This window comes from Nestor notabilis, unplaced genomic scaffold (genome assembly GCF_000696875.1).
Source record: "Nestor notabilis isolate BGI_N333 unplaced genomic scaffold, ASM69687v1 scaffold13443, whole genome shotgun sequence".
NCBI classification, from domain to species: domain Eukaryota; kingdom Metazoa; phylum Chordata; class Aves; order Psittaciformes; family Psittacidae; genus Nestor; species Nestor notabilis.
Genome location: NW_009920739.1, coordinates 254 through 14,841, shown reverse-complemented (window position 1 = coordinate 14,841; position 14,588 = coordinate 254). Strand labels below are relative to the sequence as shown.

Sequence of the window (14,588 nt, the reverse complement as noted above, 5' to 3'; positions counted from 1 at the left end):
CTGCTGGATGAACATTAAATCAGATTCCAACCTTAATCAGATCATTTCTAGTCTAAAACTAATTCACAAACCCAAGAGAGAAACAAAAACATAGGAGCATCAGGCTTTTAAAAATATAGCTCTATATATCAGAGTCATAGAATCACAGACTGGTTTGAGTTGGAAGCACATAAGGAGGTGAAGTCACAATCCAGAGGGAGCTGCATGGTGGCAAGAGGGATTTAAAAATTATTTGCATGGTAAAGACCCATTTTAAAGTGGTCCAGCTTGGACAGGATGCACACAGCTGGGACGGGATGCGCACACCTGGGACATACATGTTGCCAAACAGAAGCACGCTGGTTTTGGGGGCATCAAATCTCCAAGGCCAAAGCAACTACAGCACAGTACTTCACTCCTTGGAGAAGCTGCTGCCAGGCAGCCCTGCTGGGTGACAACCCTTGTCTCATACCCCCTGATGCAGAGCCAGCAAGGCCTCCCCTCACCCCTTCCCAACCCACCAGGTCCCTTTGACTACACAGCTTAGTTTTCCACCTTCCTCTGACCATTCCCAGGGTGGAAAACAAAGCACACCTAAGTGGGGATTGTGGCTTCATAGTGCTGTAAACGCATTTTTGTGATAAGACCATATCAACATCACTACATCTGGAGAAATAATTGAAAACAAGGTTTCCAATTCAAGCTGCCCACTCACAGCTTTGCCATGAAATTTAATCTCTGTCTCCTGTTTCTAGAACCCATTGAGATTTCCCAGCATTCAACATATCAAAGAGCATTTATAGGGGAGAAGAAAAAAACCCATTACTATTGCTTTTGTATGTTTTTACATTGCTATTATGTGCTGAAACTCCCCAGAGACATTCAAAAGCTGATCAAAAAGCCACTAGGGTTTCTTTGACAGACTTGTTCGCATCAGATTGAAATGTATTAATCCTTCTTTACCCACCAGCAACTGCCAACGGTCAGGACCCTCCATGTTTCCCAAGGATGCCTTTTACCTGTCTGCCACCACGTGTCCACAACGGTACAGCGTCCTTCTCCCACCACATGGTAGAACCAGTGCCAAGCTTCACTGTTGATGGGCTCTCCCACTAGACCAAAATAAAAAAGGAAGCAGTCTGTGGCAGTTCATTCTCCCTTCTGTTGCGCAAGCTGAAGGCATGATCTTTAAGCACAATGTAAGCATAAGAAGCTTAAAGAAGATGCTCTGAGGGCTGGAGCACCTCTGCTCTGGAGACAGGCTGAGAAAGCTGGGCTGGTTCAGCCTGCAGAAGAGAAGGCTTCTTAAGGGGAGGCCTTAGAGCGGCTTCCAGGGCCTAAAGGGGCCAACAAGAAACCTGGAGAGGGGCTTCTGACAAGGGCCTGTAGGGACAGGACAAGGGGGAATGCTTTTAAACTGGCAGAGGGGAGATTGAGATGAGACATTAGGAAGAAGTTCTTCCCTGGGAGGGTGCTGAGGCCCTGGCACAGGGTGCCCAGAGAAGCTGTGGCTGCCCCATCCCTGGCAGTGCTCAAGGCCAGGCTGGACACAGGGGCTTGGAGCAACCTGCTCTAGTGGAAGGTGTCCCTACCTGTATCAGGGGGTTGGAACTGGATGAGCTATAAAGGTCCCTTCTAACCCAAACCAGTCTGTGATTCATTCTGTAATGCTTACAGCATTTCTTCTGGGATGTGCACAGGACTGCAGTGAGCTCATGTGATTGAGGACTGATTTTTCCCAGAAAGTCCAAAAGGCAACCAACAAATACCACTGAAATTAACTAATCTATGCAGGTCATGTATAACAACCTCTAGAATGCTAGATAATGCAGGAAAACCCTGCTTGCATCACCTATGCCAGTAAAATTCAGTGATATCGTTTACCACTGGATAAATCATTTTAGTAAAGAATGTGATCCTGCAAAATAAGCTAGGAAACAGGCAATCACACTAAGGTCAAATGGCTCCAACTTCAGCTTGTTTCTCCTTCTGCTGAGAAAATATCCGAAAAACCAGAGAGGAGCCTGCTTTATCCTCTGTTTTAAACCACATCCCATGTCATCAGCCAAGCTCCTCTGGTACCCTCATTACACCAAGTAGAACCACCTATCTTTTTCACATGAAGATTTCATGCCCCCTACCTGATCCCAAAGTCTTCAAGGATGATCTGTCATACTTCTTCACCCACTCTTCTCCATAATTCAGCAGTAAGCGTATAGCCGTGGGTGCTCCATAAAACTGATTAATTTTCAATCTCTCCACCATTTCCCAGTAACGACCTGCAATAACACAAACAGGCTTTTTATGTGCCTAGCACTGATGTAGCACTGCAATTGCTCAGCAGGACACAGCACTGCACCAGCTACTAAGAAGGAGACAAAATGACTGCTGTAGCTGAACCCAGGACACCTGGATGCACAGATGTTCCTCAATGTCCTAGACACATGTTCCAAGGAAATGGAGCTTACCTCCCCTGTGCAGGCAGGTCACATTGGACAGGTTTCTCAATCTCCTCTGTCACACCACCAAGTCTAGCCAAACCTTTGCCCACCACTTCCTCACCTGGGTCAGGGTACACTGGAGTGCTTTCAAACAAGACAGAGGTGGCTCCGTTGCAGAGTGGTCCATATACAACATAGCTATGTCCCGTGATCCAGCCAATGTCAGCCACACAGCCAAAAACATCGTCTTGCTGGTAGTCAAATACATACTGCAAAGATAAATGTAAGGCCAGCTGACTTCCTTTTGGCAGGCGCAAAGAGCTTAAAGATGCTGGACTGGACATCCAAGTGGGAGCAAGAGAGCACACTGGGCAAGTGGAGCCAGCACATAGGACACAGCAGCACAAGGGCTAGCCCAAGGTGAGGAAGCAAGTCAGAGGGGTAAGTACAAGGGCTTCCAGGCTCCTGGTTGCTTTTGCAAACATAAAGGGAGCATGGCTATACCAGCAGCTCCTCAGATTGGAGCAACAAAACTACAACCGAAGCCCAGAGCCCTGCATACCAAAGGTTGCCTACTCCAAGCAGTACACATGGGAGAGCTGACCCTGAACTGCAGGGAAGCTGCAGACCTTGGAGGCTCAAACCCAGTATCAAGAGCTTGGTTGAGAGATGGAGAAACTTGCATGAGAAAGCTGGAGGAACTGAGAGGTGCCTGTGAAACATTTTCTGAGAAATGTTCTTAGCTGCTCAGCCTATCAGTGTATCACTTTCCAGATGCTGCCTGCTACCCTGCTCATCAAAATCGGGATAAAGATCTTGGAGAACACATTATCTTGTCTTGTTTATGGAAAATGCTTCCTATAAATCTAACTCCTCTCCCTTATGGCAAAGAGGTCCTGACTCATAAGGCAGAGTCAGCTTTACGTTTTAATTGAAAGAAAGTGGATCAGGACCAAAAGAAAACTCAATGAGTGTGTAAAGACCCATAGGCCATGCAAGTTGTGTCATCCCTCTGCCTAGGAGAAACAGTTCTCACCTTACTTTGGCAAATGCCTTTCCCTCTCAGGCTCTGAAGTCCATATAAAAGGACTGCAGCTGCACACAGTGCCTCCCTGCACCTCTGCATTAGGGTCCAGGATCTACCTCCTGGACTAAGAGATGCCTTGGAGATTAGGCTGTCAGTAGCAAAGCTGACATAACAAATAGCCCTCAGGCAGAGAAGGCTGACATTTGCACATTCAGATCTTCTAAGAACTCCACTGTGTCAGTCCAAAGAAAGCAAACCTCTGCCTGAGGTGTGGATGATGACAAACAGGGTGATACCACCACAGCCAGATGGAAATCTTTCACCACAGTTCTCTCCACATTTCACTGTTACCTTTTCATACACAGAGCTCAGAACAGAAGCTTCAAGAAGCAGTGCCTTTACTTTTTCCTGTGAGAAAGGGGGTTAAAACATTTAGTCTAGATCACACAGAAAAGCAGTGCAAAGGTGCAGCCACAGAGCATGAATGTAACTTTTGATTCAGACAACAAGCGCTATGCAAAGAGGTTGGTTTGAGTCCAGATCCTTTCTGAAATAAAAATGGTCAGCATCCCACTGCAAAATACTACAGTAATATCCACAGTACCAATGCCAGTAAGATACTTACCTGCATCTCCTCACCTGTGTCACTTTAATGTCTGCTGGCTGGCAACACTAGCACATTTTAAATGCAGAAGTAGCAGCACTGCAGTTTCCTTCCTTTCATAACTCAAGCTCTTGTTTGCAGAGCATGACATTCTCCAGGAAAAAATCCTGAAGATTAATTACACATTTTCAGCCATTCTTCAGTTTGTTGAGACCCAATAAGCCAGCTGGGCAGCAAACACAAAATACAGCCCCCCTCAGCAGTCCAAGGCCTTCTCATTAGTACTGTCAGAAGATAAATGGAAATAAACAAATCCACCTTTCCCAGAGGGTGCAGCTGACTTACCTTGTGCGTGAGAGCAGCGTACAGCAGGTATCCAGCCTGGGTGTGAACAATTCCTTTGGGTTTCCCAGTGCTGCCTGAGGTATACAGCATGAAAAGCATGTCTTCACTGTCCATGCTCTCTGGAACACATACAGAAGCTGCCTTGGCCATTTCCTAAGGGAAAAAAAAGGTGGCAAAACCAGAAAGACTTTGCTTGAGCGAGTCCAGAGGAGGTCACAGAAATGCCCCAAGGCCTGCAGCAGCTCTGCTCTGGAGGCAGGCTGAGAGAGCTGGGCTGGTTCAGCCTGGAGAAAAGAAGGCTCCTTAAGGGGAGACCTTAGAGCAGCTTCCAGTGCCTAAAAGGGCTACAAGAAATGTGGAGAGGGACTTTTGACATGGCTTTGAGCAACCTAGCCTAGTGGAAGGTGTCCCATTGCTTATGGATGAAGTACTGATTTGCTCCATATTGAATCATGAAATCACAGAGGGTTTGGTTTAGAAGGGACCTTAAAGCTCATCCAGTTCCAACCCCCTGCCATGGGCAGGGACACCTTCCACTAGACCAGGTTGCTTCAAGCCCCTGTGTCCAACCTGGCCTTGAACACTGCCAGGGATGGGGCAGCCACAGCTTCTCTGGGCACCTCGTGCCAGCGTCTCAGCACCCTCACAGGGAAGAACTTCTTCCTAATGTCTCATCTCAATCTCCCCTCTGTCAGGTTAAAGCCATTCCCCCTTGTCCTGTCCCTACAGGCCCTTGTCAAAAGTCCTTCTCCAGATTTCTTGTTGGTCCCTTTAGGCACTGGAAGCTGCTCTAAGGTCTCCCCGGAACTTTCTCTTCTCCAAGAAGAACCCAACTTCAATTCTCCAACCTCAATAGGGTTGAACATTTTTCTTATCCATGTACAAACTTGGAATAATCACTTTGTGTTCCAGATGCTCAACATATGACTGCAATACAAGAAGCTGGCTTGCTTCTCTCCGCTGTGTCCTGTCCTAGATGAATTCCTGCAAGGATTACAAGGTGGCTCTTTAAAGGAACTTCCAGGTACTACCTAGTATACACTGTATACATGCTGCATTAACAAATGAACACTACCAATGGCAGGCCCAGTTGTTTAAAAGTGTCTGACAAATAAAGCATAATGAAAAACAAAGAGTTGGTAAGGTCAGATGTAATTCTTAGCCTCTGGGTTATAGCACTCCTGCTCATCTCAGGCATTATATTGTGACATTTCAGCACAGACAATTTGGGCTGACTTGCCAGTTTTTGAAACTAAAATAGAGTTCTCTTATGCTCCATTACAGCATAAGCTTAAATGTTGCAGTAAGCTATTGCGCAAGAGCTGGAAAGCACCACTGCTCTGAAGTTCAGTAACAGCAGAATCAACAGCATTAATGGTTTAATTCTTATGTTTCAGATCCTACAACTAACAGTGGGCTGAGCTCAGCTCCTGTATCACCAAAGTGCCTCAGACTGCTTGCAGCCTAAGGAAAACCATTGGAATATGCTTTGTGGAATAAGGAGTAACACAAATTCTGAATAAAACCTGCCTTCTCCCATGTTTAGCTTACCCTAGTAGCTTCTCCTATCTCATGTGACCAGTGCATGGACTCCTGAGTATGTATCTGGCCTGCGGATGGGTGATTTCCAGGCATCATTGCAATGAGCAGTTTCTGTTTACTGCTGCCAGCAAACTGATAAGACTACTTCTGCCTGAGGCTGCAGTCCCATGTGTACCAGCTAAACACATTACAATGATTGCTGTTTTCTACCCCAAGAAGCTCAGGTTCTAAATATTCCTAAGCCATGACTGTCCTCCCATCACGGGGTAACCACCACACATCCACAGGCTATCTTAAGCCTCTCCAGGAGCTTGATTATTTCTGCACTGCCTTTCAACAGTGCATATGACAAACCCTAACAGAGTGTCTGAACACAATACAACAGCAGCAGCAATTGTCTCAGTGCACTCTGGGTCTCAGGAAATACTCCTTCCTTAAATCCCAGCACTATTTGCAAGACTACTCAAATGGAGCAGCACACCTCATCCCCACACTGAGATGAATCAGACATAGACTGAGCTGCTTCAACTCACAATCCTAGAAGACTGTAGATACAGGCAATCCATTAGAGGTTGGAGATCCCGATGCCGTAAGGGGCAGAACACAGGTCCGAAAGGAACAGATGGAGAGAAAGATGATCTAGCCAACACTAAAGACCTAAAAGGAGTTATCCAGAGCACCAGTGGGTGTCTGCAGAGTGAGGTGACTGCAGGGATGTGCAGATGCTGTCACTGCAACACAGCTGTATCCAGTAGCCCATCAGGGTACTGTGGCAGCAAGGAAGAGCACCACAAACTGAAAACCTGCTCAGAGGCACATCAGGGCCACTCATCGCTGGCAGGACTGGTGTGGATACACTGTCTGGCTCTTACTGTAATTACTGCACCATATTTCTGTCCCCAAGCACAGTAAACAACATGTACTTCAACAAATAACTGGAGAAACAGGCAAGGTTTACCAACACCAACATACTTCGTCAAGGGGAATATCACGGTCACTCATCTGTACTTTGTTATCTGTCCGCTGAGCCACAAAGACATGTTTGATGTTTGGACAGTTTTTCACAGCTTCATCCACAGTCGACTTCAGCTCTATGATCCGTCCTCCCCTGACACCCTGGTTGTAGGTGATAACTGCTTTGCATCCAGCTAAAAAGAGAAAGAATTAGTAGACACACAAACCCGTCTTCCAGGCTCGTATGTGCACCCAGCTCTCACCACTTTTGGGAATGATGTATTATAGGACAACATGTGTGACAAGCACTCAGAAATTCTATCTGTTAAAACCAGTCAGTCACTGACAAAAACTTTAAAACCTGAGACTCACAGGGATTAGGAACAGCTGGAACCTCCAGAGCTATCTAGTCCACCTCCCCTAGCCCAAGGCAGGGTCTGCTCCAGCTATAACACTTCTGACAGCTGTCAGTCCAATCTTCCTAACACTTCAGTGGTAACTGTTACACTCTCTCCCCACCAGTCCACTCCAACGCAGACTTGCAGAAGAGTTTCTTCTCAATTACCTCTGTTACATTGAACACTGACTGCTGCTTTAGCCTAACAGTTCACACACTGCAACCAGTGTGAGACTGCCTGTGACCTTAGTGAACAAGTACCTTTGCCCCTTGTTCATCCTCTCTCTGGGGCTCCAGAGACCTGCTGGAGTGAGTCCAGAGGAGGCCATAGAAATGCCCCGAGGGCTGGAGCAGCTCTGCTCTGGAGACAGGCTGAGAGAGCTGGGCTGGTTCAGCCTGCAGAAAAGGCTACTTAAAGGGAGACCTGAGAGCAGCTTCCAGGGCCTGAAGGGGTGACAAGAAACCTGGAGAGGGGCTTTTGACAAGGGCCTGTAGGGACAGGACTAGGGGGAATGGCTTTAAACTGACAGAGGGGAAATTGAGATGAGACATTAGGAAGAAGTTCTTCCCTGTGAGGGTGCTGAGGCGCTGGGCCAGGGTGCCCAGAGGAGCTGTGGCTGCCCCATCCCTGGCAGTGTTCAAGGCCACAGGAGCGTGTAGCAACCTGCTCTAGTGGAAGGTGTCCCTGCCCGTGGCAGGGGGTTGGAACTGGATGAGCTTTAAGGTCCCTTCCAACCCAAACCAGTCTGGGATTCTGTGATAAATGCCCCTTGCAAACTGAAGTGAACAGCACCAAACTCAGTAGCCTCTCAGAGGCATTTCCCTGCTCAGAGATACCTGTAGCCTTCCAAAACTCACATGAATGTTGAGAGGAAACCTCCTGGAAGTCACAGCACACAGCAGCGCTCTTGCAGAGCACTTCCTGTTGACTCACATTACATTATTGCAGAGCTGTGGCTGCAGAGAAACAGCTCTTTAGCCCATTGCCTCCAAACAACAGGCCTAAAGTGAGGGAGAACTAAAACATATACTTGCTCTCTATACCTTACCTTTAAGAAAACAGGGGAAAAAAGCATGAAAATTGCTGTAAGACTTATTTCCTCACACTACCTATAAAGAAACCGATGTGACTGCTAGAACATGAGCCACTTGCTGTTTTGTTCTTCTGCTGGTATTTTTAGTATTGCTTTTTACCTAATCACCCTGCAAGTGCTTTGGGCTAAGAACAGCTCTGCCTGTAGATACAAAGGCTAACAGAGCAGGGGCAGGCTGCCAACACTTCCAGTGCTACACATAAATCATAGTGCCAGTTGAGGCTGCAGAATTAGCACTGTGCAGGAATATCAAAGGAACACTGAAATTGCGCTCTGAAAGAACAAATCAGGCCGAATTCCTAAGCTCTGGCTTTCCCTCCAGCTTCGCTGCTGTCTGGCAGTAACCCAGCACAGACTGAATTTTAAGCAACTTATAAAGCATTTTAAGGCCAGAGGATGCTGCCGCTGACACCAAGGAAAAGGCTTTGTAAGGGAAGGTGTACTGTCCCACCAGCTAAGAATGTACCTCTTCTCTTTCTGCCAAGAAAACATGGAACTGGGACATGCCCTGGAGCATTGTCCAGTGGGGTTTGCTCCCGGGTCTGCACCTACTTACAGTCCACGATCCTCCCGGCCAAGGAATCTGCGCTGAATCCAGCAAAGACCACGGTGTGGACGGCACCAATCCTGGCACAAGCCAGCATGGCTGCCACTGCCAAGGGGGACACGGACATATAGATGGCCACCCTGTCCCCTTTCTGTATCCCATATTTCTTCAGGGTGTTGGCAAGACGGCAGGTCAGATCCAGGAGTTCCCTGTGGCATGGAAGCAATGCTGTTAATGCACAACCTGGTTTCTGCCACGGAGCAAAAAAAGGATAAACTTGAACAGAGTGAAGGTTGCGACCGCTTCTGGATCCTGTTGTCTCAGCAGTATAGGGCATGTCAGCTTTGGCATTTTAAAGAAGGGTGAGAGCCAGGCTGCTTATGCCATTGGGGAGAGAAGAAAAGCAGGGCAGAGTCACACTGGTTGCTGAAGTAAGAGGCAAGACTCTGGTGTGGATAAAGCAGCCAGCAAGCCAGTGGCAGTCCTGCTGCCTCCAGGAGTCAGTGTCCACTTAGCCATCCTTGATGACTTTCTCAACTATAAGGACCAGTCAAAAGCTACTAGGAACTCAGGTGAGATAAACACAAGATGAAATGGAAGCATTGTCCAAAGACTCCCAGTACTGTTTATATTGGGGAACTGCTGGAAGTGTTTTACAACTGGTAGCTTCTCTTTAAAGTGCAAGAGTAAAAAACACATTTCATAGGATGGTTTGGGTTGGAAGGGACCTTAAAGCTCATCCAGTTCCAACACCCTGCCATGAGCCGGCCCACCTTCCCCTAGAGCAGGTTGCTCCAAACCCCTGTGTCCAACTTGGCCTTGAACACTGCCAGGGATGGGGCAGCCACAGCCTCTCTGGGCACCCTGTGCCAGGGCCTCAGCACCCTCCCAGGGAAGAACTTCTTCCTAATGTCGCATCTAAATCTCTGTCAGGTTAAAGCCATTTCCCCTTGTCCTGTCTCTACAGGTCCTTGTCAAAAGTCCTTCTCCAGGCTTCTTGTAGCCCCTTTAGGCACTGGAAGCTGCTCTCAGGTCTCCCTGTAGCCTTCTCTCCCAGCCTGTCTCCATAGCAGAGGTGCTCCAGCCCTCGGAGCATCTCCGTGGCCTCACTCCAACAGCTCCACATACCTCTCGTGTTGTTGCCCCAGAGCTGGACACAGGATGCAGGGAGGGTCTCACCAGAGCAAAGGAAAGGGGGAGAATCCCCTCCCTTGATCTGCTGGTCACGCTCTGGGGAAGCAGCCCAGGACATGGTCTGGAACAACAACTTTAAAACCCATCACCAACACACAGGGTTTCTCTGACATACTTCAGGAATGCCTGGCAGAAACATTTTCCCCAGAAGCCTGATGCTAATCTTTTCCCGCAGCGAGACAGCCTGCAGCTTTCTAAACACAGGAAGCCAGTTCCTTGTACATCAAAAATCAGAAAGCAGTCTATTGCAAAGTGTTTCTAGATTTTTTCCTAATACCTTCAATGTTATATATGAGCTTTGGCAGTGCCTGCTTAGGAAGCTCAGCAGAAGCCAACCTTTCTGATGTCTCTGCTGGGTTGAGTATTTCTGACAGTGACCAGTTTATTTCCTGGAACCATAGTCTAGATGAGGCTGAAATGATTTGAAAATTCAGGTCAAATGTCCCAAACAGGTTAATGGAGGAAAAAACAAAACAACAAAAAACCCCAAACCAAACAGATCTGGGAATCTCTCAGCCCAACACCCTCCCATCTCACTTCCTAGCTCTACATGAATTACTGTGAGTAGCAGAGTTCAAAGGCTGCCTCTGCACCTTGTGGTCACAGAGTTACGGGCACTGCCTTTGAGAGGTTTGATTGAGAATAACTGAAAAATATAAATCTCAACATGAGGTTTTTTGGTTGTAGGTCATCCAGTCTTCCTGCAGACATCCTAAACCCAAGACAAGGAAAACCCTCTGTGCCCTTTTTCAGGTGTGAAGGTGAAAAGTCCCTGAGCTGCCTTGGATGGGGAAAGCTGAAAGCCTGGGCAAGATTTAGTTGCAACTTCAGCTTAGGAAGCCAACCTTAGGAAAAAAGGAAAAAAGTTTGCTCTCAATGAAAAACACCTTCTGCATTGCACAGCCTGGTAAGAACCCACATGGCTCCTGGCTCAGGTCTTCACTGTGATCTCTAACACAGTTGCAACGACTTCCTCTCAGGGTGAGGAACCACCACCCCTTGGCTTGTCAAAGGCACAGCTCTGATTTGGCTAACAAAGATGTCCAACTGCTTCTCTCCCACGCACCCAAGAACCCTACAAGTAGCTACTTAGGACCCTAATTTCTGGCCCTTCAGCTTCTGGTTTCCTCTTTGTATTTTGCATTTTGAACATTCCCTCTGCCTGCACCAGAGGGAGATCCTTCATAAATTAAAACCCTTCCACTGAGACCCAGCCTGCAGCCCTTTCCAAAACCAGGTTAGCTAACGTGTTCTGCTGCCCACTTCTCTGCACAGCTCCAGCCACCGACTCCTGTTTATACAAGGCACTTGGTAATACAGTTCCCTTTAAAAACCAGGCTCATCAAGGCTTTGGTGAATTCATCTGGAAGATTTCAAAGCTCCTGGGCCCTGACAACACCCACAGAGCAGGACAAAGCACTCCCAGCTGGATTGGATCCTTCTGCCAATAAATTCAGCTGGCTGCTCACTGCAGCACACTCCTGGGGCTTAACTGCTGCTTCACCACTGCCTACCAATGACTTTATGGTGGTTTAGCCTCTGGAGAGCTAGACCTCTTGATAACAGATTGGCATGATCTGTCCCCACTTGCTGACTGCAGCCACCAGTCCCAGGAGAGCTGCAAGCCCTGTTTTCACAAAAGCAGTAAAAAACCCAAGTCTTCTGCTTTCCCACTGAAAAGCAGATATAATTGGAAAGTTAGCTGAATTTCTGCTTGATAAAAATGAAACCCAGAGGCAGGAGAAAGCACAAGTGGAGGTTTTTTCCCCCAAAGACTGAGTTGCATCAGCCAGAGAGACAGGAGAAAACTCAGCAGTGAACAAGATGATCACAACTGAGCTTGTGATGCAGCAATCACCACGCAAGCAAAATTGAAATGTTTCACTCACAGCTTTGTGTATCTTTGCCAATAAGGAGATGTCTAGAATATAGTACAGAGCACTTGAACTCAGCTGCATAACCACAATCCACCTTGCTGACAAGCACGTATAGGGATGTAGGCTGACCAATGGCACAGCCCCACCAGCCCTTCATCCACTGTGAGGAGGCAGTTAGTGTGGGGCAGCAAATGGGGGCTCTTATTTCTCCCAGGGATGAGCAAGATGGGACAGCACTTCCCAATGGCAGTCTTGCCAGTGCACAGAGGAGGTCCCACTGATTGAGGCTTTCCCCTTCCTCAGGGAGGAGGATGCCTGTTCCAGCCCTTTTCCTGCACAGCCACCCACTTCCTTTGCAGTGATGGGAATGGGGCCAACACTCAGCTGTTCTATCCCCAGAGAAGAAGGGGGAGTGCCCATGCCAGCAGCCACGTCCTTCCTTGTGCCACCCAGGCCTTATCTATAAGGACGAACAGCTCACAGCAGCAAGCTTTGCAAAGGAGATAATGCAAAAAAAATAGTCCCTTGTACCTCTCTGAACATAAGCCCTGGACACCTCCCAGCCCAGGTCCATAAGGCAGTGGCCAAAATGAAGTCTTTACCTTCCTGGCGCTTGACTTTAAAGCTGTAGTCCCATAAACAGCACATCCAGATCCTAAGGAAAGGGGCACATCATCTGTGCCACAGACACCAGAGTTTGGGTCCTCTAAAGAGTTAGATACTAAGACTTCCCATGTCTCCTCTGCTTTCTAATCCAGCAGATCAAACATTTGGCTTCCTAAAACACACATTGAAGAACATACAAGTCTGGGAAACCTTTAACTCTCACTAGAGAAACAGATGATGTAAACTGCATTTTGGCAGGCAAGCCTGTCTCCTGAGGGAGGGCACATAGCAGGGAGAAGAGAAATATCCCTGAACACTGCCATATTCTAACAAATCCTGCAACCTATAGCAGCAATTACAAGTCAGCATCATGCAGAGCAGGATCAAAGTTGCTCTACACTGCACTGAGGATGGGGAAGAGGAACAAGATGATGCCAGATCCCAATTTGAGGCACAGCACTGGGGCTGCATGTCCGATGCTGCTGAGTATCTTGAAGAAAGCAGAGTTTCACAGAGGTCTCTTCCCCCCACCCCACCACCAGGCATCATGAAGCCTCGTGAGAATGTGCCATACCTGTAGGTGACGTGCACTGCGGTGCCAGGCTCATCTCTCTCCCAGATCAAAGCCACCCTATTGGGAGATTTTTCGACATGCTGATCCAAGCAATTTACTGTAAGAAAACAGAGGTTAAAACAAAGCCAGATCATAAGCAAGGTGCTCTGTAAACTTAGCTTGGTCAAGCCTAACAGCAAGCTAGCCTAAGATGAAACACCACTTGTTAGCTAGCTAACACACACATTTATAACACTGGAAGTGAGAGCATTTGTAGCACTGGTAAAGCTCTCCTTTGCCATACCTGTAGTATGCAAATACTACAAATACTACACTTAATTGCTGCCTTAGAGACAGCCTCCCGATGAGAGGCCTCAGCTGATACAGCTCAGCTTAGCTCCACTGGTTAAGCTGAAACCAGCCCAAACCTCTCCATTGCTCTCAGCAGCACAAGGATAAGACACTCTTGATGGTTTGCACTGCCCAGAGCAGCTCTGCACTACATCAGTCCGACAGGCTCTCTTCCTCAGCCTGCATGTTCAGCACTGTCTCATTGGAATTTTCTAATTAAAGCTCAGGTGAAACATTTTAATTCCAGGGTATAACAGAAGAGCTGAACCTCAGCTAACTGAAAATATCTAAACCTTTAGGTTCTAGGTTAAGATCACAGACATCTACACATTACCAGACATCTGGGAAAGGTGAACATGGCTCCAGCTGTGTACTACACCTCCTAAAACTTGAAGGTATAAAACTGCCTCCTGTGGGTGCATCTCTACCCCCAACAACTACACAAGAAGTTCAAGTGGACTTACAGAGAGAGAGCAAAAACCTGCCTGCGTACCTAGTAGCAACTTGCCTGAAGGTTAGAAGTTAACCTTGAAAAGTCTTAACTCCAAGCCTAAACTATGCTCACTTGTTGTAATCTTCCAAGTTATTCTACTTCGATAGACAACTATTAAAAACTAGTCAGGCACGCTGCTGTAAAACTCGAAGAAAAAAACCTTAAAATCAAGTGCTGAGTTTCAGATTGTATTTCCTGGAAATGTAATACTGGTGGGGCAGGATTTTGTTGTTTTCCCCAGATAAGTTAAGTGCAATGAAAGCTGCCTGAGTTTAAGTAATCTGCAGCCTGGGAGTCAGCTGAGGCTGGTCTGTGATCACAGTTGATTTACATAACCACACGAAGAGTAGGAATGAGCTTCTAAAGGCTCACAGAGAGACAAACCCCTCAGAATTCCACATAGTTATAAGAACAACTATCAAACTCAAAAATGCAAAAAAGCTCCCTCCAGCTGTTTAAAGTCTTGATTTTTTCATGTACATTCCTGCAGCAATACTATGAAAATAAAGGAGATAAAGCCATTTATTAGGCCACGTTAATACGAAGCTCATCCAGTTCTAACCCCCTGCCACGGGCAGGGATAC

At 47.2% G+C, this 14,588-nt stretch overlaps 1 protein-coding gene across 1 annotated transcript in view; it reads right to left on the bottom strand.

Annotated features, from left to right (window-relative positions):
• ACSS1 (acyl-CoA synthetase short-chain family member 1) overlaps positions 1-13,366 on the bottom strand; it is a gene marked incomplete at its 5' end in the record, with an annotated part of 18,581 nt that extends 5,215 nt beyond the window's left edge. The window contains 7 exons of the mRNA XM_010010830.1: positions 999-1,091; positions 2,121-2,258; positions 2,542-2,689; positions 4,397-4,549; positions 6,911-7,086; positions 8,940-9,139; positions 13,182-13,366. Coding sequence (XP_010009132.1) covers positions 999-1,091; positions 2,121-2,258; positions 2,542-2,689; positions 4,397-4,549; positions 6,911-7,086; positions 8,940-9,139; positions 13,182-13,366 — 1,093 coding nt within the window. The remainder of the gene's footprint in view (positions 1-998; positions 1,092-2,120; positions 2,259-2,541; positions 2,690-4,396; positions 4,550-6,910; positions 7,087-8,939; positions 9,140-13,181) is intronic.
• Positions 13,367-14,588: the final 1,222 nt, after the last annotated feature.